This window comes from Cygnus olor, chromosome 3 (assembly GCF_009769625.2).
Source record: "Cygnus olor isolate bCygOlo1 chromosome 3, bCygOlo1.pri.v2, whole genome shotgun sequence".
NCBI classification, from domain to species: domain Eukaryota; kingdom Metazoa; phylum Chordata; class Aves; order Anseriformes; family Anatidae; genus Cygnus; species Cygnus olor.
Window position 1 is genome coordinate 2,720,312 of NC_049171.1, and position 26,263 is coordinate 2,746,574.

At 39.0% G+C, this 26,263-nt stretch overlaps 1 protein-coding gene across 6 annotated transcripts in view; it reads left to right on the forward strand.

Moving 5' to 3' along the window:
- The window catches only part of MSRA (methionine sulfoxide reductase A), a 277,042-nt gene that overhangs the window by 116,056 nt on the left and 134,723 nt on the right, over positions 1 to 26,263 (forward strand). For all 6 annotated transcript variants that reach the window (XM_040551819.1, XM_040551821.1, XM_040551818.1 and 3 more), the window contains one exon: positions 16,162 to 16,281. In XM_040551819.1, coding sequence (XP_040407753.1) covers positions 16,162 to 16,281 — 120 coding nt within the window. The remainder of the gene's footprint in view (positions 1 to 16,161; positions 16,282 to 26,263) is intronic.

The following is a 26,263-nucleotide window of genomic DNA, read 5'->3' on the forward strand; positions in this document are numbered from 1 at the left end:
CAATTGCTTTGCTTTGTGGAGACCTATAAAATCAAGATCGTTTTACTGTGCTACGACATTACAGATCTGGGCATATTTTTAGGTGGAGGACTTAGATTTTAGTAGCTAGCATAGTCCCCCTCAAACCATTGTGTAGCGTGCTGCTTGGCCATAGTTAGCAGTGGTTATTTCTAGTTTACTACAGAAATTCACACTTGGCTTCTTCTCTTTTGTTCACCCTTACTGCTTGTACTCTGTTCCCAGTCTCTCTTCCTGTGGGACCCAATCAGTTCCTTTGCAGTGAGACCTGTATGTGGTTATGGGAATAGTTCATCCTGGTACCACACTCATCACGCTGTGAGGCAGAATGAAGTTTCACTCCCTCTTTTCTCTGCTGCCCTCAAAACCCTCCTAGTGGGCCTCATGTCCTGTAATGTCGTGATGTGCTCTTCTGTCATGCGCCAGTGCATTCAGCCCCCACCTTTTGTCCTATACTATGGAAACACTGCCCTTCTGGTCTTACAGAGGTTTGAAACAAAACCCTGAATTGAAAAAAATGTGTGCATACATAGGCATAACCCAAATTGTGCCTTAGTGCCATAGGTAAAATGTGTTTTGCATGGTAATGGAAGAAGAAGGCTGTTGACCATGTTTTCTATCTCAGAGCTTTAGACATATTCAGCCACCTGGAGCTGACTATAGTGTGAGAATTTGGCATCTGTGCAGAATTCATGAATACGTCTGACTGTACTTGTTCTAGTAGTGTACTGTCAGACAAAGGAGACTGCATATAGCTGGAAACTTTTCATATGGATTTCCTCTTACTAATATCTCCTATCTCCTTTCTTTTTGCTTTCATCAACAGACTTTAGAGTAGGTCACCAATGCCTCTGTGTGTGAGACAGGGCCAAAATTTTTATTTTTATAAGGTTTGTTTATACTATAATTTTTTAAATCTTGAGCTTAAATATTGCCAGTTACCTCATTTTAAAATAAATCTCAGTCCCCTGTATTTACAGACTACAATTATTTGTGCTTTATTATGCTGTAGACCAAACCCAAGGGTAAAGCAAAGATATTTGTAGCCTTGAGGCAGTACAGTTGCTTTAACGGGCTTATTGATTATATACAAATAACTTTCCCCAAATTCAAGGTACTGACTGTGTGGATCCAAAATATTTTGGAGCATGTGCTGAAACTTACAGAAGTGTTATGTTGCTTGGAACCTGAGGCTATGAGAGTCTTTCAGATCTCAACCAGTTGCATTCTCTCTGGCTGCAACTTGCTGTGAGCCTGGGACACTTTGCTGATGACTCCATCAGTCATAGCTTGTCCCCAAATTCCCTGCATGTACACAGCTTCGTGGAGGAGAGTAATATATGGATTTTTAGTGATGGTTAGTATGTGTATTCTTTTCCCTGTCAATGCATTGTTGGAAAGTGGAATAGGAAAGGTGTTCCCTCATGATGAGTACTGTATGCATTTCTGCACCCCATATGTCAAAAGAAATCTAGCAGAACTGAAAAAAAAAATAAATTAGAGGGGGCAAAAAGGGTGATCAGAAGTCTGGAGCATCTTCTGTACAAGGAACAACTGGGTACACTAGAACTATTCAGTATGAGAAAGAGATAAAAGTGGGGCATAAGAGAGACCTACAAAGTGATATGTATGGGGAATGTAAAAGAGAGTTGATTTTGCAGAATCAATCTTCTTTTTGAAGAAATAGAGGCTGTCAAAAGATGCATGTAGGAGCCAGTTTTGAAATGAATCAGAGAAGCTGGAGTCAAATAAAAGACTGGATCTCCTTGCCAACGGATTTTATGTGTACAAAAGGTTTCTGACCTTGAAGTGAGGCCAGGAGATGTGGTTGGAAGACAGATCCACTGAGAGTTATTCAAACCACAGAAAGCACAGGAAATCCTGCAAATGTCAGAGACAAGGACAGTAGTAATGGTAATGGTAAGTACTGTGTGTATTTGTGCTTTACTTATTCTTCCCTCAGTGCCTGCTGTTGGAGACAGGCTACTGGGTGAGATGCATCCCTCTTATATCATGCACTGTATGTCATTGGTCATAAATATCACGTGTATTACCTATCATATCACATCAGCTTTTCTACCATTAATTAATTAAAGCTGTAGGGAGTCACGTAGTGAGAACCTGTGTGGTGTTTTGAAAGTATGGGAGTCGTTCTTGAAAATGGTGTTGAAAACCATACAAATGCAAGTCACAGCTGCCATTAGCTCCCTGTTGAGAAAGATTTGTAATGAGAAATAATAAATAGATGCGCGAGAATCCTTTTTTGCTAGACAGTAACTGTGGGAAAGTTTTCTCAAATGATGTTCATTCTAGCCTCACCTAATCCTCTTTGAAGTTGTATATCAAGAAAAACAACAAGCCCCTGAAATTATTGTTTTTCCTGTTTTTCCGCAAAGGAGGCAAAATGACTGATTGCATAGACAATGCCGTAAAATAGGCAGGTCTTTCTGGATGCATGTCTAGCTTGGCAGGGGTCCGAGAGCTGTCTATGCCTCTGTGCTCGGGAAGCAGGTAGGCGGAAGGCACAGCATGGAGGGGGCTTGTGCAGCTTCCACCCTGGGGCAGCACAGCTCTGTCTCTGTGGCTGCAGTACCTGAGTTATCCAGGCCTGGTTGGATATCCTGGCTGTTATCCAAAATGCAGGGGTCTCTGACCATGGTTTGCAGGAACTGATTGACTTCACTTCAGCATTCACTCTGTTGCATCTCAGGTTTGTCCATCATGTACCACATAAGCTGTCAGTGTTGCATATTGCATTGCTATTATTTTTTAATACTTGTTGATTCAAAAACTGTGGAAAAAAAAAAAAAAGAGCAAAGTTCTGCTGCGTACAAAAATAAGTCTCTCTCTGCTTGTCCAAAGGATTGCTATCCTACTTCATGACAAAGATGGCCATTGCCACCTTAGTTGGCTGCTGGCGGCTGCCATGGTGCTTCCTTAAAAACAGCAGTGTGTATGTCCATACCACGTTGGAGGCTCTCCCAAAAGCTAGCCTCACCATTAGAGAGGCTATTTATTATAGCAAAAGCATGCTACTACAGCCCTTAATACAGCCTGTGTGCCTCATGATGCCCTCTAGCTTAATAACCTGGCAAGCACATCCAGAGTGCATGGGCGTTTAGAAGATGTCTAAGAAAACCAGTGGGCTGGACAGCGAGCAGGTCATGGACTTCGCTGTGCTTGATGGCAACTCCTTTGCCAAGGCATCAATGGAGTGGAGACGCTGCCTCACTAACTATTACAGTTATTTTATTTTCAACAACGACATGCCACGTTTTTTGCGAATGAGTGCACGTCACATACTGCATAAATGGTGAATGACTAACCACATATCCATTTGGCCTCTCTTCCTCTGTATATAAATTACTTTTTCTATAATAATCTTCTCCAGTTTTTTTTTTTTTTTTTTTAATTGGAGTAAATATCTTTTTGGTGCTGGATAGGAAAGTATTCTATTTTGCAAGTGAGAATGTACCAAAATTCTATTGGCTATAAGTCCTGGAAATTCTGTATTTCTGTTAAGGCCAGCTGTGGTTCAAAATAGATTAATTATAACGATCTTCTAGGTACACTCAGAAGACATTTATTAGTTTGGGCTTTTATTGGAAAAGGGTTAAGGGTATGTTTCTGTGGAGCTGGGGAGAGGAGGACTAAAGGGCTATTTGTTGGATTGGCTTGTTATTGAATGTAATTATTTTTTGCTCCTGAGCAATTATAGATTGTAATTTTAAATAATTGTCAGGGTGCCTACAGCTTTCTATTGTAGTCTAAAATCTAAGGTTACAGATAAAGTAAGTAATATGACATTACTTTTTTCTGAATGTGTGTGTTGGCAGTTAATTTAACTTAGCAATAGTTATCCAAAAAGAAAAGAATAAAGCAAGGTTTCTATTCCTTGCAGTAAACAAACTTTGTAAACAAGTTATTATTGTCTGCAGTGTAGCCCTAAAAATGATTCTTATTTTCCCTGTAAGAAAATGTTTGTGGTGCTTTGCTTTTATAATAGTGGAATATATTTTGTTTTGCCTCTGTATATTTCGAGCTCCCTGAGGTTGCTGAGAGATTACAGAGATTTTCACAAGACAAGGGTAAGGCTTCGCTATTATTGCAGAGATGAATTTTTATGAAAGATACAGTTTCAAGAGAATCAAATGGATTACACAGCCCTGATGACATCTCTTATTTTATGTGTATATCAAGTTCTACTTGAGTAGCAGAGCACTAAAGTGTGTCAAATGACCGAGGATGATCTAAAATGAATCTCTGGTGCGAAGTGCTGGAATGCTTAGAGCAAAGGAAGATCACAAAATGATTTGAAAGCCTCGAATCAATGACTGAACTAAAGATGTGATGCTTTGCAATGAAGCAAATAATCAAGTTGATGATAGGACCATGTAGCTCTATCTCAATCTCTTTCACATATTATTGTACCAGGGGTTCCTTTTATCCCTAACAGACTTTCGAAAGGTAATATATTAAGAAACTACTCCCTTCTTCAACGTAGATAGAAAAGTGGCTAGACTGAATTTATCTGTGCACAAGCTGGCATAATTAATTAACTGTATCCTTGGATATTCTGTTGTGTTAATTCAGATGAAGATTTTGTTCCACTTTTGGACACCTCAGTGGTGTGCAAAGAGCTTATGATGCTTTTATTCATACATATGGCATTTTTATTGATCCAGTAATTTATTTTTTTAAGAGACATTGGAAAGAGTAAATAGTTAATGCTGTCAGAATTTTGGCCATAAACCCTGTTGCTCTTTTTTTCTATCACAAATTCCTTTCTGGGTCTTTGGGACACTTCAGGCATCATCTTTGTGGCCAAGAAATATTGGGTGCCTACAATACTTTGTAAGACTGCCCTTTAGCCAATTAGACATGGAAGACACGCAGTGTTAATCCAGACATTTTGCACTTAAGGACTGACTGTTGTTACTTTGTGAATAGCACTTCTTTTCTGCAGATCATATCCATTTTTGGTGCAATATTGCTTTATATGTGATCCAGTTGTTCATGTGAAAATGACACCCAGTTGTTCCCAGCCTTGAACATTCACTCCATCATATTCCAAAATCCACAAACATTGAAGAAATCATGTATTTATTGGTTTCCATGATTTGTACGATTTGTGACACTTCTCCTTTATGTGTATGGAATGGCCCTGTAAATAGAAAACTAAAATTTTGGAGAGGTTGCTGAATTGTTCTGCATTTTTACCCAGAACCTAGCACAATGGGATTCAAAACTGTGACAAAGGCTGTTATATGATGTGCTATGGTACTGAAAACAGCAATGCCACTAATGATGGAAACAGGCCTTGAAGAAATCTTTTGCAGTCTGCATTCAGGCTTGAATTCCTGGAGCCTTCTTCTCATCTCATTTTTACCAGATCTGCACATCTAAATATAATGGAATCGATGACTAATACAATACCAAGAAAACAGAATTAGTTCCATTTCATGAGTGAAGCTCAATCAAAGAACAAGATAATTTTTATGAGGTGGAAATCTTCAAGAGTGAGACTTTTTTTTTTTTTTATGAGTCATCTATTTATTGTTAAACACTTTTTGTCTCTTTTTTTGCCCCATGCCTAACATTGACTGGTTCTGTCCTCAGCCTGACAAATGCCAAGATCACCAGTTGGTATATCTGGCTCAACTTGTTCAAGCAGTCAGAATTTTCAGATGCATTTTCTGTACTTTTGGAGGCAGCTCTTTATTTTGTCTTATTTTTCCCATTACTGTATTGTAGGTATATTCCACTGCCAAAAGATGATTAAGATGAAAGTTGCTACATTTTATCTAGATCAAGTTTATGGAAGAGTATAAATCAACAAAAATATGGCAAGGAAAAAGTTAGAAAATACATCATTTTATCAAAGGGTGTTTCTATCAACTAGCAGTCATAGCATGAAAAAGAATTAGTCTAAACAAAGACCTGTTAGTTGGGATTCTTTGGTATTTTTCCAAAAGGGATTCTTTGCTTTGCTTTGGGACCACTCATACCTCGGTTGTGGAGTACTTAAAGTAATAATTCATAAATTATGGTTCATGTGAGGCTTAATTATTGTGTGCGAAGTGCTTTGATGTTTTTGGATGAAAGGAGCTAAATGCATGTGAATTAGTATTTAAGTATTTGCTTTCTAGAGGAGGCAGGAAACATGGTTCCCCAGATCCAAACAGCTGCTGCCAGGCTTCCTCCTATGGCATATTCCCAAGCTGGTGTCCTTCTGGGAGCTGGGCAGTAGAGCCCGTGAATTGTATGTATATGTTTGGGCCTAATGAATCCTGCGTGCTTTCCAACTCCTTTTAACCTTTCTCTCCTAATTAAGGAAATGCTGAGCATGATTAACGCAATATAGATGCAGAACAGCCACTAGGAACAAAGCTTGTACCCCAAGACTGCAGGAAAAGGCAGCGCCACAGAAGTTGTTGGCTTTCTTCACTCTCCCAACATCTACTTCTCATCCTACCCACTTGTAGAAGCAATTTGCACTGTTAACTCTGATGATTTAGACCCAAGATGAACCTCCTGAAGGGTTCATGTGAAGCTGGCAGGCAGAAGCAGTGTTGCACAGATGTCCTCCCAGATCTTTAGGTTCAGGTTGGAAATTAGGAGACATTTCTGCTCAGAAAGAGCAGTCAGGCATTGGGACGGGTTGCCCAGGGAGGTGGTGGCGTCACCGTCCCTGGGGATGTTCAAGGAAAGGTTGGACGTGGTGCTTAGGGACATGGTTTAGTGGGTGACGTTGGTGGTAGGAGGATGGTTGGACCAGGTGATCTTGGAGGTCTTTTCCAACCTTAATCATTCTGTGATTCTGTGAGATCTACATGGTGGAGGAACGTGGCATGGGTGCAGGGACATTCTGGTGCATCACTCAAAGGTCAGGAAATTTGGCCAGTGTTTTAAATATTCTTTAAATATTTTTTAAATATACTCATTCCAGTGTGTGATGCCAACCTTTCAGATCAGCGTAAGTGATTTTTTGAGTTGTCCATACCTTCCAGTTTCTGCAAACTAAAGGAAAGGAGTTTTCATACAATCATAGAGTCACAGAATGATTCAGGTTGGAAGAGACCTTAAAGATCATCTAATTCCAACCCCCTGCCATGGGTAGGAACACCTTCCACTAGACCAGGCTGCCCCCAGCCCCATCCAGCCTGGCCTTGGGCACTGCCAGGGATGGGGCACCCACAGCTCCTCGGGGCAGCCTGCGCCAGGGCCTCACCACCCTCTGAGTGACAAATTTCTCCCAGATGCCTGATCTAAAGCTCTCCCCTCTGAGTTTAAAGCCGCCCCCCCTTGTCCTGTCCCTACCCTCTGACACAGAGTCCCTCCCCAGCCCTCCTGCAGCCCCTCAGGCCCGGGCAGGCTGCTGGGAGGTCTCCCCGGAGCCTTCTCCTCCCCAGGCCCAACACCCCCAGCTCCCTCAGCCTGGCTCCAGAGCAGAGGGGCTCCAGCCTCTGCTCATCCTCGGGGCCTCCTCTGGACTCATTCTACTATGTCCAACAGAGGATTTTGATGATGGAATTTTCTTACTATTTGGATTCACCAGCAAGCAGTTTTGTTAACCTTCAGGATAAAATTGGTTTAAATATTCCTGTCTATTGCACGGGGAAAGAATAAATACTGAGGCAGTGAATAAGGCCATCTTTGAAAGTATTTTAATACGCTGAGATGTGTATATCCCTGCTCTCTACTGGTTAAGATCAAAATTGCATTTAAATTAGAAAATCTGAAACCTCTCCTACTGTAGCTGTAAAGTTCATGGCAGCTATGGTTTGTGCCTTATTAACATCCTTGATATTGGATTCAAATTTATTAAAATCCTATTGATTTTACATTAAATATAACTTGTAACATTCTTTTTTGATGGATTGAATAAATAAATTTTAAGAATTCTTTTCTATCTATTGCTTTTCCCAATTTGAGTGCTGTTGTCTTATAGGGTCTTTGAAAAGTCTTACTTATGAGATGTTATTCATATTTTTCTTGCTGAAAACATGGCAGTTTTTCTGTTGACAGTAAAATACTCCCTTTCTATTATGGTATTCTTCTTTTCCTCTTAAAATAATCTGTTGTGCACGTTTTATACAAACATACATACATACGCACACATGTGCCCACACGCTCTTCGAATGTCAGCAGCTACCATACTGGCATAAATGAATTGCCCGGGCATTTGTTAATTTGAATGAACATGAGGCTTCTGCTTCTCCTATGGAAAATGAAGCAAACCCAACAGTTTCTCTGGGAATTCATGCAGTGTGAACAGAACACATCTTGGCAAAATGGTGAGCCAAGAAATTCCTCTTTAGTTGCTCTGTTAGGCAAACTGCATTTTAAATTTCTTGCCGAGGGCTTTGTTTGACTTGCCCCAGGCAAGCTGTTCAACATATTTATCAACCCTGTTGTAGCATTAGCGCCAATGCTTATCTGGGAAGATCATCCGCTTAATGCCATCTGTCACCAGGAGTTTTATTTCTTTCAGCTGAGCTTGTTCTCCATTTCAGTTTTTTATTTATTTTTTTTTTTTTTAGTATTCCTCCCAACCATTTCTTAGTTGATTGTTTTCCAGTGATCTCAAATATTCTGTGATTGCTCAAGTATTCTGTGGTTGCTGCATGGTAAGCCCCTAAAGACATCAATAATACAATTTTATTTTAAATTCTGATTGATAACATTAATCCTATATGCATCCAGATGGCTCACCAAAGCGCCCTACATATTGCAGTGTTATGTAAAAGATGATATTACATTTCAATTTGAATCTGGATTTTTCTCCAGATTTTCAACAAGAATTTGAGAAAATTCAAAACAAAGACTCTCAGGTAATTCAGGCGGTATTTTGATCTTGGTGCGTATTAGGACGTAGCTTTGATCATTTTAGATTTTCAAGCCCTTATTTGCTGTTGTGTAAGTACATAAACATGAATGTATTTGACAAAGCTGCATTCACTCACTTTACATGTGATTCTGAGAGCCTGTGCTACTTTTGGATTTGTGTCTGCAATCACGGTGAAGCCAAAGGGACCGGCATATTTGCCTGCGGAGAACAAAATTTAACTTTCTGGATGTCTGATGCTTTTGAGTTATATAAATTCAAGAAAAAATGTTTTAACCAGGGATACAACTACTTCATCTAGACTATAGAGTGGACATTCTTCCTGAGGTACCAGGACATCGTGATCTCCTGGTTGTCTGAACTGGGAGATCTGCTGGATCACATCACAGCTCCCTTGTTGCCTGCATGCCCATCGTCTCTTTGGGGGAGATTGAGGGAGTGGGAACATGATGGTGCCTACCGAGGTCCCCTACTGACCTTTCAGGAAGCCAAAGTACCCACTTCAACCTGTGAAGTACCAGAAATTAATGTTCCCCACAGTTTAGGTGCACACAGCACAAATAAATATCTCTTTGGCTCAGTACTTTGAAATATCAGTACTTGGACTGACTTCAGTCAGAAAGCTGTACCAACTGCACTGCACAATTTTTAAGAGAAAAAGCCAATCACACACAGTTAGTGGTTGGCGGAAATCTATGTAATGAGCATTATTATATAGATATATGACTTGCTGAGGTTCAATTTATTCTTTCCAACTGGGGAAAAAGAATTATTTCAGTTCAATGCAGCTGAGCATTTCCTAGGCTCCTCCAGATTTTGTAGAGGTAACTAAATAAATCGTATTCAAAATTTGGTCCAAATCCTATAGTGGCCAAGAGAAGCAGGGCTACTGGCAGCTGTGCCTTCAGCTCCCGGAGAGATGCTGGCTAGAACAGGATGCATTGAGGTAGGCCGGTGGGATGTGCTGTTGGCTGTCCTTTACTGCTTCAATGTATAGGAGCAGCCTGTGCCCCCAGCTACTTTTGGCTGGGTACTGTAGCATTCGAGCAGCTGGCAGAATCACTGCTTCTAGGGTTTCAGAACGTAAGCTGGCACAAGAGCTGGTCTCCTCTGTCTAGTGTGCTCCTGAGCTTTGGATAGATCCTGTCCTGCCACTTGTTCTGAGCTGGGGTTAGGGAAGAGGTTTCCAGGGCACGTTGCTCTTTGTTCTCTCAGCATAGCAGCACATTTTTGTTTTCCTGAGTGTACACTTAAAACTGACATTTCCCTCTACTAAGTGGAATCATACATTCTAAAATCCTGTTAACAGAAGGAGGGGCAGGATCCATATCCTTTGCAGTTCATCTTCTGCAGTGAAGCAATGCTATCAGCCTGGCATTGAAACAGCTTCTTAATCTGCTGCACGGAAAAGTGCCTTGAAGTGTGGGTGTAGGGATTGCAGGCTGTGGGCCAGAAAAGCCTTGGCATGCCATGGAAGTAATGCATTCATTCTTCAGAATAAGACAAAAAGAGTCTTCTGATTCTCTGGCTGTCCTGTTGGACTGCTTGGAGGGCAGGGGAGAGATAATGCTTCTAAGTAGAGCTGGCAGGAGCAAAAGGTTGTTGGGTTGTCAGATAAAAGTCAGGTTGTGTATGAACCTGATGCCCAGAGGAGAGGGGCATACCACAAAGGTAAAGGACAAAGGCATAAAAAAATCGCTCCATGAATAAAAATACCATATATGTATACATGTTTCAGAGAAAATATGAAAATTAGCCCATATATAAATACAATACACCTGCTGTGAGTTTCCCTAAATGGAAAGCTGGCAGTCCCTGAAGCATCAGCCTCCTTTAACATCCATGGAGCTCAGAACTTAATAGACTTTAATTAGTACAGCATGGGTGCAGCTTATTAGGTTTTAATTTGGATCAAGAATGCCCTTCTGATGCAAATGTACCACTTGTGCCGATTTACATCATGGAATCCTGAATAGGACTTTACATCAGGGAACCTGCATGGAAACCGAATACTATTCAAAGATGTGATAGGAAGAAATGTAGGAGAAGGCGATCGCAGTGAGGGTGAGTAAAGGTTACCTTTGCAGGATCACGCAGTTTTGTTGTATGAGTGTAGAACACATCTTGAACGTTGCATAATTTTAAACAAGTTTTCCAATTTGGTTTTGCGACTGTGTGATGGCTATTGCATGCAGTACAAGAAATAAAGAATTTAATAATGCTACAAGCTACGCACATTATTATCAGGATAGATATGAAATAACTTTGCAGTTACTTTGCTTAGGATTCATCTGGCTTATGTGTATAGACCTGAAGCACAGACTTCTACAACTGAGCTACTCATGGTAGATTCTTTTTATAGCCATGGAAGAGAAACAGTCAGCTTCCAAACACAGTCACTAAATTATGGGGGATTTGTTTCAACCAGATTCAAAAATTCCATGTTTTCGTAATGTCTACATATAAGATAGGGGCTTGTTTTTCCTGCCTTAAAATATGCAGTTACATTTGAGATGTCCAAGAGCATTTTGCCTTGCCTTTCAAGAAGGACACGTGTCTCTCTTGAGCCCTGTGTCATGTGTGTTAGCCTTGTGTAGAGAGATGTCTTGGATATCCTAAGGCATCTCAAATGACCCTGGATGTCTCTGTTTAGTCAAATAAATTAATCCCTACATGTATAAGCTCCTGTTACAGTCAGTGGAGACCCTAGTCAATACAGTTAACGTCATCTGTACAGCTATTCATCTCACTAGAAAGTAAACACCTGGGGTTCAATTTTGCTCAGATTATCTTTGTGAATATTTCAAATTTATTTCAGATTATCTTTAACAATGGGATGTTTCTCTCTTCTTATCAGAGCAATATTTTGCTTTCATTATTTTAGAAAAATACTTATGCTAACTCTTTTTTACAAATATGCTAATGGTCTGTGTTGCCTATGGAAACACATGCTTCTTGACTGAGTGTAAGGCTGTGTAGAAAAAGAGTTGTTCAGAAGATATATATGTGTGTACATGTATAAAGAGAATAGTCTGAGAAAAAGGATGTGGATGCTAGAAAGGAATAGGAGTATTAGCATTTAGTCTCAAATTGTGTGATTAATATTATTTATAGGGATGAATGAACCTTTAAAGACTGCCATTTGAATCTGTTTGTTTTTGAAGTTCAAAAGCGTAAAATCTTTAAATGCCTTTTGAAATTCCAATTAAGAGTCAGTCAAAACCCATCACTAAAAGAATAGTTTTTGTTTTACAAATTAGCAATTAAAAAGTGACAAATATCTTCAATGCTTAAATACTCTTCTGCAATACCCATTATGTTCAAGTTATGCCTTTTTTTGGGGGGGGGGCATAAGGGTATTTCCCTTAATAAATGGGTACGGGTATTTTCTTTATTTTTCTTTCTCTTAGGAATGCCTCTGGAAGCTCTCTATCTAACTCTAAAGCTGCACTCACTTAAGCAGTACTGGGGATTATGCAAATTATTTCATGAATAGTTTAAAATCACATTCATGTTTGCTAGTTTCAAGTTATAGTATGGGCTTATTTCCCTTTTATGTTCCTTTCCCTACTGTTTACTGAAAACCCTCTGAGTTTTATCTAATTATTTGGAACATCTTCAGCCTTCTAACTAGAGTAGTAGTAATTAGGGAAAGTAAACTTCTGTTTACTACAAGAGCATATGAAGTCTTTAACTGTGGTAACTTCCTGATTTTAGTAATTATTGTTCAGATTAAACATGGCTTAAGGCAGTCAGTGCTCTGAAGAGAAGGCAGTCTATGAGTTCCAGAATATTATGGGGGTTTTATTCTTAATATTTCTCTCCTTGTGACAGTTTCTCTGTAGAACATGGCACCGCTTTACCAGAATAACAAACATCAACTGCTGAATGTATTAATACTGTGGAAAGCAATTTAGTATTGTATTGTTGTAAATTATGTCCCTTTACTAGCAGGTTGTTTTCTTATGACAAAGACTTCAATTTTATCTGTTCTCGTGGATGTGAGGATTTATTGTTTGTGCAAGGTGCCAGCGTACTTGAGAAATGATGAGAATAGTTCACTAAAAGAATAAAATGTCTGTCTCTGAGAGGTGGGAGAACACAATGAATTCAGACATAAACTGCTTGCAGAGAAGAAAAAGCGAAAGAAACCGTGATGAGGATGTAGGTCATTGGTTCAAATCAACAGGTCAGAGAGGGCGATTGATGAGAGAACCCCAAATAAAAGTTACTGATCAAGGAGAGCCACCAACCTGCTGATCAGTCATTTCAGACATTTCCATTATGTTTTAAAAAATAAATAGGAAAACAATGAGCATTCCTGCTTTCCATTTGATCTTGGGCCTGTGTTTGAACTCAAGCCTGAATTTCGTTTGTGTCCTTATCTTTGGGATATACCTTTGCACTCAGGTGTGGGACTAGGAATATGTTTGGGAAAAAAATTTGGGTCTGTACTATTCTGTAGCAAGTATGAAGTACCTCACAAACCAGCCTGCCAGCTGCCCTTGTCCTGCAAATGTTAGTTTGATAAATTGGCTCCAGATTCCATCCTACAAGGGTCTGTAGGATGCTCTGCCCCAGCCCAGGCTGCCCCCAGCCCCATCCAGCCTGGCCTTGGGCACCGCCAGGGATGGGGCACCCACAGCTCCTCGGGGCAGCCTGCGCCAGGGCCTCACCGCCCTCTGAGGGAAGGATTCCTTCCTAATGTCTGATCTAGAGCTCCCCTCTTTGTGTTTAAAGCCGCCCCCCTTGTCCTGTGCCTACCCCCTGACACAGAGTCCCTCCCCAGCCCTCCTGCAGCCCCTCAGGCCTGGGCAGGCTGCTGGGAGGTCTCCCCGGAGCCTTCTCCCCAGGCCCAACACCCCCAGCTCCCTCAGCCTGGCTCCAGAGCAGAGGGGCTCCAGCCTCTGCTCATCCTCGGGGCCTCTTCTGGGCCCACTCCAGCAGCTCCATGTCCTCCTGGTGCTGGGCCCGGAGCTGAGCGCAGGGATGCAGCGGGGGTGTCAAGAGAGTGGAGGAGAGGGGGAGAATGCCCTACCCCGCCCTGCTGGCCACGCTGCTGCTGCTGCTGCTGCAGCCCAGGGGGTGGGTGGCTTGCTGGGCTCCAAGCGCACGGTGCTGGCTTGCTACAGAACAAGGAGCACTTTCCAGCTCACTGCTGTAACAGAATCACAGAATCAGAATCATTTAGGTTGGAAACACCCTCTAAGATCATCTAGTCCAACCTTTAACCTAGTACTAAAGTCCACCTCTAAACCACGCTACTAAGGTCTACATCGACATGTTTCTTGAAGACCTGCAGGGATGGTGACTCAATGACTTCCCTGGGCAGCCTATTCCAATGCCACACAACCCTTTCAGTAAAGAAATTTCTCCTAATGTCCAACCTAAACCTCCCCTGGCGCAACTTGAGGCCATTTCCCCTCATCTTATCTCTTGATGCTTGGGAGAAGAGCCGCATCCCCACCTCGCTAATGTTTGAAGTCATAAATTCTCAATAAAAAGGAAAGCAAGAGAAAAATTACGATGTTGACATTACTAAATGAATATCTATTGAGTTTCGTTACAGTGAAGGGGTGAGTGGTACTCTCTGTGACTGGACTCTTTGGGAATGAGACCTGTATGTTCACGACACTGTCCACTTTATACGTGCTCTGACTTCTGCGGGAAGAAAATAAATCATCAAACCATAAATTGTTAAACCAAAGCTGCTGTTTGGAATGTACTCAAAGTGATGAGTAAAAACTGTCTTCCTCTACACTCTCTATCAATTGGCTAGACTTGGTGACGTAAGTACTGGAAAGCCTCCCAGAGTTAATTGCAATAAAATAGTGATGTCAGCTACAGAAATACATTCTATTTTAAATCACCATTAGATAGGCGAGTACCTGAAAAATTCCTCTCAAATAAGAATTCTCAGTTGTTCTTTCTGCAAAGCCTGGAGGCAATTTCAAGAGAGGTCCTACAACAGTTTGCCATCAGCCTAATTTAGGTGAGGAGCCCAAGTCTAACAGACATAGCTATCGCTGTAGTCTAGGAGAATGGCTGTAATTTGGTCAGCAGTTTAAATCTTTCAGCTGAGTTGTCCTCAGGAGATGCCTGCCTCTTTCCATGGTCTCCAGGAGCAGGCTAGGCTCCTAAGTTATGTGGCTTGCTTGAGCATCTGAATTAGAAGAAATCTTCTGTATTTTTGTATTTTTGTGCGTTACTACAGGAGTTGGTCAAAATAATTTACTTTAGTTTGGAGCTAATCTGTGAAGTTTCAGAGAAAGAATGTGCCTTTGTGAGCCATCATAGTTGTTCTTCTAGTTGTTCTTTAAAGGAACATATCTGTAATTTTTTAACCTGTCATATCTGCATTGTTATCAATAGAAAACCCATCATGGATCATTGATTTATAAGTGTATCTAACATTTAGCTTATTTTTTTACTAGTTTTGACTTCAAATGCTTTAATTAGGGAATCAGAAAAGGACATATGTTATCACTGAGAGAGAAGATGCATCACTTGTAATCAGGGATGAGCTAGATAATACTACAGTGTACGTGACATGTTTCAGCTTTATGGCTTTATGGAGTCCTTCAAATCATAACTCTGAAGCCATCAGAGAACTGTGGATGTTAGTCTTGTTTATTTCTTCCTACTGGCTTTCATACAATGTGCTTGATTCCATGCTACCAGGAGACTTTTGCTAATTTACACCTGTTGACAATCTGCTGTCCTTAAATAATTGGCCATGTGGGTGAATGAATGCCGAAATTTTGCCTGAACATCAAATAAAGCATACATAGCATACATAAATTGTTAAACCAAAGCATTTTTCCTTCTGTATAGTGTATAATTTAATCCATTATTACTGCCACCTTTAAAGACTGCATATGCCTGAAAGCAGAAAATTAAATAACTATTTGCCATTAATACAAATTATTGTGTTTTGACAGCTTGCTAATCAACTAAAGTAAAAATGATGCTGTACAAATAGTGCAATTGCCTTTTAAGTAACTTTTTTTTATGTGCATGAAAATTCTCCTTGTTTGGGCCTTTGAACCCTTATAGGATTTGTCCTCTGTGATATTCAGATGCATTATAAAACAAAGTTTTATTTGAGTTGTGCACTGATGCAGAATGGATTTCTCCGTATAGTTACTCCATGTATAGTCTTGGGAAACATTTGACCATCGCATGCTGACTATAGATGTTACTTCCAGTATGGACTATATCAATTAATGTGCAAATGAGTTATTTAGCATTGAACAGATTTTGACATAATGTTATATACTTCATGTAATATTCAGGTATGGGCTGTTTCTGGGGAGCTGAGAGGAAGTTTTGGAGACAGAAGGGAGTCTACTCCACTCAAGTGGGTTATGCAGGAGGGTATACTCCAAATCCTACCTACAAAGAGGTCTGTTCAGGTAAGCCTTTCTCTTGGCTTTTTAAGGACTGTTAGTAGAATCCTATCAGATTATGAGTGACAATGAAGAGTAAATGAGTGACTGCAGCAACTCATGAGATAGGTTATTTACAGAACACCGGTATTTACCTTGCATCCTAAACTGTAATGAAATCTATGGTATGTCCATCCCATTGTCATCTCCTACTAAATAATGAGTTAATGTATGTACAAATACTCTGAGGAAAAAGAAAAATAGAAAGTTCAGATTTTCTTATTTGACTATTGTATTTTAATACAATTTCCTCAGGAAATGGATTCTGTTGCAAATTATGCAAATGTGTCTTTTAGAAAACATATGAGTTTTAATTTAAATTGTGTCCATATTTGAGTGTGGAAAAAAATCAGAAAGAACACGTTCTTTCCTTTTCTTTCTGTATAATGGGAGGATATATGAAAAAGTCTACATTTCTCGTTTGTGTTTTTATTATTATTTTGTTAAAGTTTTATACAGTTCAATGAACAGCATCCTATAATTTCCAAAGCAAATCATAGCATTTATTTTTCATTGCACTCCAATACTAATCCTTCTACAGTACTGATAACCCAATACAGTTTCTTTCTGTGATCCAGAACAGAACCACTGGCAGCCAATTGACTAATGTTGTTGTTAAAGCATATTCTTGCTTTCCTGTACTCACTGGTGGAGAACAACTTGAAGGTTTGATTTTAGTTTATTTTTGTGTTAACACTTTTTATGCCAAATGCTGAAGTTGATATACTGTTCTCAATAACAATCTATCATGCAGGCTTGATAGAGTATAATAAGTTTAGTGACACAAACAAATAATGGACACTTTAGCAGCTACGGAGGAGTGCTGAAAGGCACCCAGAAAAGCAGAAACTTTATGGAAATAGTAAAAAATGTGGAAAGAGATGTCTTAAAGTGTTATTTTAAAGACAATTCTGAGCGCATAAGAAATTGCCATGTAAGAGCTAAAGAAAACATAGGTTAGGGAGAATTTCTGCTGGTAACTCATAGCAGTATGCATGTTCCTGAATGCAAATGTTTAGTCTGTAGAAAATTAAAAATAGCTAGAACAAAAAGAAGGACACCCTGCCTTTAGCATTAATGGATGCAGAGTGACCCTGAACTCCTGCAAAACATAGAAATGATAAGTATCACCTATGCATGGATCAGTGATACCTGTCTTATTAATCTGTATGATCCATTGGTTCCTAATTTTTCCACGGTCTTGTATATGTACTTTCATAATTTGCCTGCACTATCTGTAATTTTTTATAAAAAAATGCATGATAGCATGTATATTTGCAGGCCTGCCTGGTATTTTTTGTCCACTCTGTTTAATGACCTGGACATTAAATAATTAGATTGTTTATATAGATAGTGATGTGCAGTACAATTTTTCTTTCCCAATGCACTCATGGTTCCAGTACACTGAGTGTAGTTATGATGGACTGTTGAGTGTTTCTCCAAAGATAGTGAGGGCTGGCTGTTGGCCAGAGGGAGATTTGAACACAGGACAAGGTGGTGTAGTAAGGGAAGTAGAGATATCTTTTATTCCTGCACGGTGTATGCTGGTTTGTATATTTCAGAATGGCTCCACATTATTGCATGTTTTGCATTTGATTCAGATGCTTTGAAGTTTTTTGAAGCTACTCTATATGTGGTAGTTCAGCAATAGTGAACAAAAATAACAATCGTAATTTAATAATCAGAATCCTGGAATCAAGAAATGGAAAAAAAAAAACTGTGAAGTCTTTTATGACAGTTTTTTAGTTAGATTTGTAGTGTAAAACCACAGCAGAAGTTATTTTTCTGGTGCTTGTTTTTTTACACATTCGCATTATGGATGTTTATATGCCTCCAGATACTGGACACTGGAGGATTTTTTGCTCAGAGATATCTGGAAGGATAAGCACATATTTCACAGCCTTGTCTCTGTGAACATAAATGGGATATGTATGTGCTACACATTTGTGTTCTCAGCTGAGCATCTGAGCTGAATTGGAGAATTTACTGATTTCTGCATGTTGATTTTTTCTTCCTACTTAGCTTCCTTTAGCCATGTTTTATTCTGATTTTCTTCTTTTTCTTCTTCTTTTTTTTTTTTTTTTTTTTCCTGGCAGATTTTTTTCATCTTTGAACATACTTTTTGGAATTCTCTTTAGAGAGAGTTCTCACAAGCCCCCCTAAGACATCGCCATCTGGCTGCTTCTAGTTGCCATAGTTTTCATTGGGAAGAACAGTACTTAAGAAATAGTAGACTTCAGTTTTTCATGGTGTGATTGCCACTTTCTTCTTCATCTGTTCTGACAAGGTCATTTCCATGGTAAACACTTAACAGTCATGTCCTCTAAATCCAGCTCTAGAAAGAACATTAATGCCAACTAAAAAATATCCACTTGGCAAGTATTTGAGCTTTGCTTTCAACCCATGCAGGCTTGAGAATCTGTGCCGGAAAGGTATTTTATTCCAACACCTTCCTGGCATTCTGCTCTGAAGAAAAAAAGCAACAATTCTTTGGATTAAACAAGTAGCACTTCTTCCAAAAGCATCATCACCTAGACCCCAGGCAAAATGGTGTGGGTTTACTCTTTTCCCCAAGCTAAGGTCACTCAAAACATATCAGCCAATGGTGCTTTTTTGACCCTGTTGCCTAAATGTAGGATTTAGTGTTTGAGATGTCTGGGCATATCCCACCTGCCACAATATAGTCGCATCTGATAGCTTTCTGTGGTTGTCCCAGTTGCCCTTGGACATCTCAAAAGTGATTGGATGCCATCAACTAATTCATATCTGTGGTACCTGTGTGTATATTCACTATTCATACTTCTACCTGGAGCTAAGGACACGGGCCATGCACTGTCAAAGTATGTGCACATGTGTTGCCTACATGATGTGGAGGCCAGGGATTGTGTGCATGCTGAGGCACAGGATTTTCCCATCTCTTGCTCTTGGGTGCATGCACAGTTCCAGTCCTTGACCGTGTAGCTGGTCTGTGCATGTTATATATCTACTTGGAAAGCTGATCTCTCTTACACTGCAAGAATAAAAGTTCCTGCTTGCTGATTTACCAGCAGCCAAGAGGGACAAGAAAATTTTCCATGTACACTGGAAAGGTTTTTGTTTTCTTGTGTACTTAGGATGTTCCATAATGATCTTAAATAACATCTTATTTGGAGCCCTCTGTGGAGAGCACTACATTAAATATAATTGATCTTAAGGTGCACAGTAACATGGCACTAACATTTGTATTTACATACCTGTAAGTTTAGGAATTACTGAGATGGAGGCTTTGAGCATATTGATTGCAATTTGATATGCTGCTTCACTCTTCATACTAGATCTTTTAGCATTAGTAAGTATCTTCCATGGGAAACAAGAAAAAGCTTAGGATTTCTTCATGGTTGTTGTCTTCATGGTTTCGGTACATATTCTAGAAAGAAAGTGTTGTGTTGCTTCAAGTGAATACAGGTCTGTTTTCCATACTGGTGGTTTTCCAATCTTCTGTCATGATTTTCATCTGATGGACTTTGCTGGGAAGCAAAAATGATCTGCAGACCTGGTATTAAGCTATAGGGGGGGCACCATTTCCTTTACAGTAGACAGCTGATGGCTGTGCTGCTTCAACACTGTTGGTGTCTTATGAAAACTCAAGGCTGTAAGATCAAACCTCCAGCTTCATAAATCTTGAAGAACACTAATATTCATCTCTCTGCTGGGGAGGTAGAAATGTCATGATTCAGCTTGTGTTAAATTAGTGTTATTCTGTTCAGATGTAGGACAGGTCATTTGAAAATTCTCCTATCAGATGGTGTGGTATTTCCTTGTTAAATTGATGTTCAAGAGATAATTGAGTTATTTTGCAGCTTGTGAATACAGTGCTGGAAAATTATTTTTACATTGTATGGTGACAACTATACAGATGAAAATCTGAAAAGGCATTCTGGAGTGGGTAAAGGATTTGAGCTATTTTTGGTGCATTAACCTAGTACATAAATACACCAGTTTTGGCCAGCATTAGACAGCCCAGGATGTTCATTCACAATAAAATATCTTTTCATATTTTGCTTACAGATGTTCAGAACAATTCTGTGTTTGTCTGCGTATTCATAAGCTTTTTGAAATCTGCATAGCTCAAGTGGAACTGGAACCAGAAGGGAAAAACTCTTCTGTTGTTATTCATAAACTGGTTGTGTACAATTACCGTATAAAATCTGAAGTTAAAGATGGTTTTCTTAAATCCAGGCAGTATATAGGCTTATGGTCCAAGCTGTTAACATGTAAGCAGGTCATTTTATTTATTTATTTATTGCCTTTGTTTATCTTCTGTGATTATGATGTAAGATAAATAGACTGAACATGCCTGTTTATTATCTTGTATTTGTTATAAGGCTTAGTGAACATAACTATATTTATTTAGTCAAACCCATTTATAATCTTGTCAATTCTCAATATTTTTCTGAAGCATATTCTCTTGTACACAATTCTTAATAATTAACAATGTAATATAAAATCGTGCCACATGGAATTAGTTCCTCTGTTGAGTTACATAAAATACTTGATTGTGAAGTTGTTTTACATTTTGTATGCAGCAAAGCCATTTTTTTTTCCTTGGGGATACTATTGCCTCTTGTATACCAACTTGTCTTTTGACTGATTTTTATATGTAGGAGTTCCAGTTCTCTTTAAGATGTCTAGACTTCCAAAGGTCACCTGGAAGACTTCTAAATAGCTGATGGAAGAGAGTGGAGAAAGGCAAAGCTAATTTCTTGCTCTGTTACCTCCTATCCCTTTGGTCAGTTGGTGATTTACAAAGTTAATTCCATATCTACTTCATCTTAGTTATACATGAAAGAGAGGGCAAGGCCACCATCAAAGTCCACCACAGGTTGATGGTTAGTTTGTCTTTGCTTTAAGAAAATGCATGCAGAGGGCTTGACTCTGTGACGTAGGGCTTATTTGACATACTTGTGTGTTAACAGCGGGATCATTAAAGAGAGAAACCAACAGCAGAAAATCTATCTAGCATTTTCACAAGTTATTATAGCAATCTAGAGAAAATGTAATATAGGGAAATAATTCTTTCTGTCTCGGATTTCCCATTCTCTACATAATACAGATGAATGCGCTACAACAAACAATCAGTATATTGAGACAGTGCCTTATATTACTTGAAAAGCCCTTCATTTAGACTTCACAACACCATTGCAAAATGGGTCTGACTCTCTAAAGTGTTTAAATGTATAATTAAACTACAAATATTCCCTTCACTTTCTGTAGCTTATAAAGGGATCTGAAGGTTTTCATGAACAGAAACTAAGTCCACAAGATTAAAGTTTCCAAGCAGTAATGAGACTGGCTCAGAACATTTTCTTTTATTATTAAATCTCTGTCAAGAGAATAGATTCCTGTTGTGCCTTTGTCTGTTCCTTTTTTTTTCTTATAAGAACAGGATATAGGAATTTTAATGACTTATAAATTCTGTGAAGAATATTGGTGTTCACCATGGCCTTGATCTGTACAACGTGCCTCAATATGATTGGCCTATTGCTCCACCTCTCCCCATTTTTTGCCTAGTTCACCTGTAAGGAAGGAAAGGTCAGGCAAAGTACAAAATACTGAACTGATCAAAGTTAATGACATATAATGTGGATATTAATGTTTCATGTAATTTTTTTGTAGCAATCGAAGAACAGGATATAGCAGAAAATACATAATTTTTAATAACTAGGTCACAGTTAGAGTAAGTTGTGTCTCTATAATTGTGAGATTATAGTCCTGGGATCCTCCTACATGTGCAGAAAAAACCTTGATATAATCCCATAATCTATAATTTGTCCTCAATGCAATTGCTAAGTCATGAAATAAAATGAATGTACCAATTCACTTCAAAAAAATCATTTGGAAAGGTGATAGCAGATGCTGCTGCAATGTTAAAACCTTGGCAACAAGAAATATAACAAATGCATTGAATTTCAGTTACCTGCTGTATTGCATCTCTACCTAGAAAATTGATGATGTTGACAGGACTGACATGTTCTTTTTCAATAAAAGAGTTTCTTGTTGACTCATTATGCCTTAGTATACCAGGATACAGAAATATGTTCTGTGAATTCATCGTTTAAAAATAAAATGGAAAATAAATATTTTTACCAATCATTATCTGAAAAACAAAAAGCTCCCTGTCCACAAGGGATGGCGGCCACTGTTTAGGGAGTTCTGCTGCATCTTTACTCAAGGTTAAGTTAACATTTCCTTTTCAGAATTTGACTTCTCATGGTTAATATATTGGCCAATTCGGGCTTGAAGAAATTAAACTGATATTTATTATTTAGATACCTGCTTGTGCCTTGTGGCAAATTTAAAATCCTAATAGCCTCACTGCTATTCTCTGTTATTTTATCTATTTACTTCAGCATTGCCTATAATCACAGGCTTAGGTAGTAGAAGCAGTATAAATACTAAATATATTATTTATTATTAACAACTTTATTTGAATTGTATTCCACTGAGATGTGTTGTTTCCGTCTTTCTTGTCTCCTGGTTTTATTAAACATATATATAAGATGAAAATGTGACAGCCCCAAAGGTTGAAAGACACATTACAAAACAAGTCAAAGACAAAACCTGCAGCCTACACTAAGCTCCCCAAAGACTTTCCAGAAAAGACTCTGTGCAGGTTTAGATCGTGATGTTCACCATGTCACTGTGCCTGAAAGCAGGATGCACTAGGAAGCTGCTCCTCATTTTAGGCATGGGAAAATGATGACGGTTATGGTAACAATTTTTGTGAAAAAATGATGTTACAAAAGTGCTCACCTTTGCTATTACGGTTAGTGTTTTTTTCTTTGTGTTCTCTTTTTGCTGTGGAGACATTTGAAAAGAAAAAACAAAGACTAACTATTGCACTGTACTCCCAGAAGTACCGATTACTACAGGTGGTAACTCTATTGAGGTTACATGTGGGTGTTCCTACACATGATAACCATTCTTGGTATGTAATATTTAAGTATCATGCATAAAATGAGACTACAAGTGAAAAGGAAGATTAAAAACAGGCAAGAGAATGTCATGGGAACAGAGACTGGAGATTAAAGAAGCCAGGAAGAAGCTACAGCTGTTGGGAGAGTAAAGCATATGGTAGAAGAGGTTTGCATTCTCCCTGTATTTCTTGTCTATTGTGGTACATTTATTTTATTTTACTGCTCCTACTGCTCTTTCCCGAAGCTGAAGCCTTCATTCTTTTAGTGGCATGTGGCTGAAATGCTGTTTCTGAGAGTATATTTTTCCTGAAATTGAGAGAGTACTGAAATTACTGTGCATAAACACAACTCACTTTGACTTACTCCCTTAATAGAACGTGTTCCTATGCTGACATGTAAAGGTTTGTAAATTGAATATTGTCTCACTCTGATGATTCAGATTTGGAATAATTTTACAAGGGACCTGCACAGTTTTATGTCTCGGATGAATGAAGAAAATCTAATTGCAAGAGTTTAGCTTTGTTCTTTTTGCTCAGCTGTGCCCAAGAAGAGTATTATATCTCAGTTTATAATAAATTTATGATCGTTGAGTTCTGCTCTGTCCAGCATTTGTGGACTCAAGCTCTCTCTTACAATGGTTTCTCAGGATGAGACAAGAATTTGGTCCAGTAAATGGAGAGGCAGAGCCCTTGGGGCTCATAGCTAGCTGTATTGCACCGTAGCCTCATTTTCTGCATTTGAAGTGAAGTAACATCATGTAAAGGATGCTCTCTCTCTGAGGAGGTTGGACTTGATGATTTTGAATGTCTTTTCCAACCTAGATGATTCTATGATCGTAAGGATTTTGGAAAAGCCAGAATGCAAGGGAGTTCACAGCATTGCTCACAAAAAATAAGAAAAAATGTACAATTTTTTAATATTGTTCCTAAGTTTTCAGGATGGATTAAAGAAATGGAACTATATTTTGCAATGGCAACTTGGCTTGAACAAAGAAAAAAATAATCAAAAGATTTAATTTTGAAAAGGACAAGGCCATACTTTTCACAGTTCTACAGTGGCATCCATTAAATGGAATAATCAAAAAACGTCTAATTTTTTGGGTCAGCCTCTGGCTGCATTTTAGGAGAAAAAAGCTCATAAAATAGGAAAAGATTACAACCGCGCACAGCAAGAAACATTTTCTGAGAGAGATCAAGCAGTCTGTTTACGGAATCCTAGCTTATCTTGGTAAAAGCAAGAAACGAAGGCTCCTTCAGGGAAGCCATCTTTCAATTTAATTGTGATGATTTGCTGTGAGTTAGGACTTGAGTATGTCCACTGCAGGTGTATTCTTTTTAGGAGAGACAAAAATGTCTGAAATAGTTTGATGCACTAAAAATGCAGAGATGGTAAAGCTGGGATAAGCTGTAAATTATGATGGAGTCACACTTCTGGCATTAAAGGAGGTGCAGGATGCCACCTACAAATTTCTACACGGAGCATTGGAACTTAGTGCTAGGTAGCATCTTTACATTTGTATGCTGTCTGGTTGGATGCCCGAAGTACTACGGTAATTACAGTAGTAAGCAACAAAGCCCAAGCTTCTGAAAAGATTATTATCCAATTTTTATTTGAAGACCCGAAGTGATGAAAAATCTGCCGTTTCCATTAGTAGGAAACTTCCCCACGGTAATAGGGTGCAACAGCCCTCATCACAGATCAGCAGAAGGACTCAGCTGGATCTTTTTAACACTGCAGCAGAGATTTTTTTACCACCAGAGCTCAAGGGATAGTCCACAAACCACACAAGATGCTTCTGACAAATGTAGCTGAGCAAAATTGATACACAGGCTCTTTCTGCTTTTTATTCATTGACTTCAAGATCAATTTACAAAAATTGTATCTTGCTGCGTGGGACCTGCTCCTACAGCTTGGGCAGGGAGAGGCTGGAGCACCCATTCTTGACTCAGGGATCCAGGATTTGTTTAATGAAATATGTTAGCCATTGCCTGACTAACTAGGTCACTCCAACGCTTATTTGGGACCCAAATCCGGAACGAAATCTCCTTTAATTTAAACTATCTTGTGGAAATTTCTGAGATATAAAAACTCGAAAAAAGGAGAAAAAAACTGGAAAGTATTTGACAAGTTGAAATGAGACTCCTGTGTTGTTTCACACCAAGGATCCATTTAATCGAACAATCTGCTTCAGCAGAAGTAAGCATGAGTTTGTCTTCATGTACCTACCAGCTTCCAGGTATTAGTGATTTCGTATCAATAATTGCTGATGACCTTTTCAGTAGTAATTTGCCTATCTATTTAATATGATTTTATTTTTGGCATTCACAAATAGAGGGGAAAATCGTGGTTTTATTGACTCTAGTGCTCAAACTGTTCGGGAAGTTACAAAGTGAAATTGCTGTAGATAGCCAAGATTTTGCTAAAGGTTATTTCTTAGCAGCTAGTCATCAATGTGTCTGGGAATTAAGTATTTCTTCTGAGGAGTATATGCAAGTAAAAAGAGATTTGTTAGCTTTACAAACCTTCTGCCTTGTTAATGAGTATTCCAGAGTGACATGCTGCATTTCTGTACTATCAGTAGAGCACAAAACAAGTTAGTTAGGAAATGGGGAAAAGCAAGGTAATGGGGAAAAAGTAAAGAACAGATTCTTTGTAGGGGATCTGAAAATACTAGATTTTTTTGATTTTTTCTCTGAGCAGTTCCTGCTTTGAAAGACTTCTGTACGACATCTTTGGAGGCTTTCACTTTGGCACCAAGGAAGGAGATTTTTCTTCATGGCTGCACATCACATGGCATCAGCCTCCCTGGTGTGCTTCATGCACAACCCTGCTGGCAGGAGGTGTTCTTTCTTACCCCGCAGTTATAATAGGTGCTGTCATTTATCTACACTGGATTCAAATTGTATGTGAACTGCGACCACCAGCTGTACTGAGAAAGTACCTCATTTCCACATCAAGGAAATCTCTTCAGCCTGTTGATATGGACAAAGTGG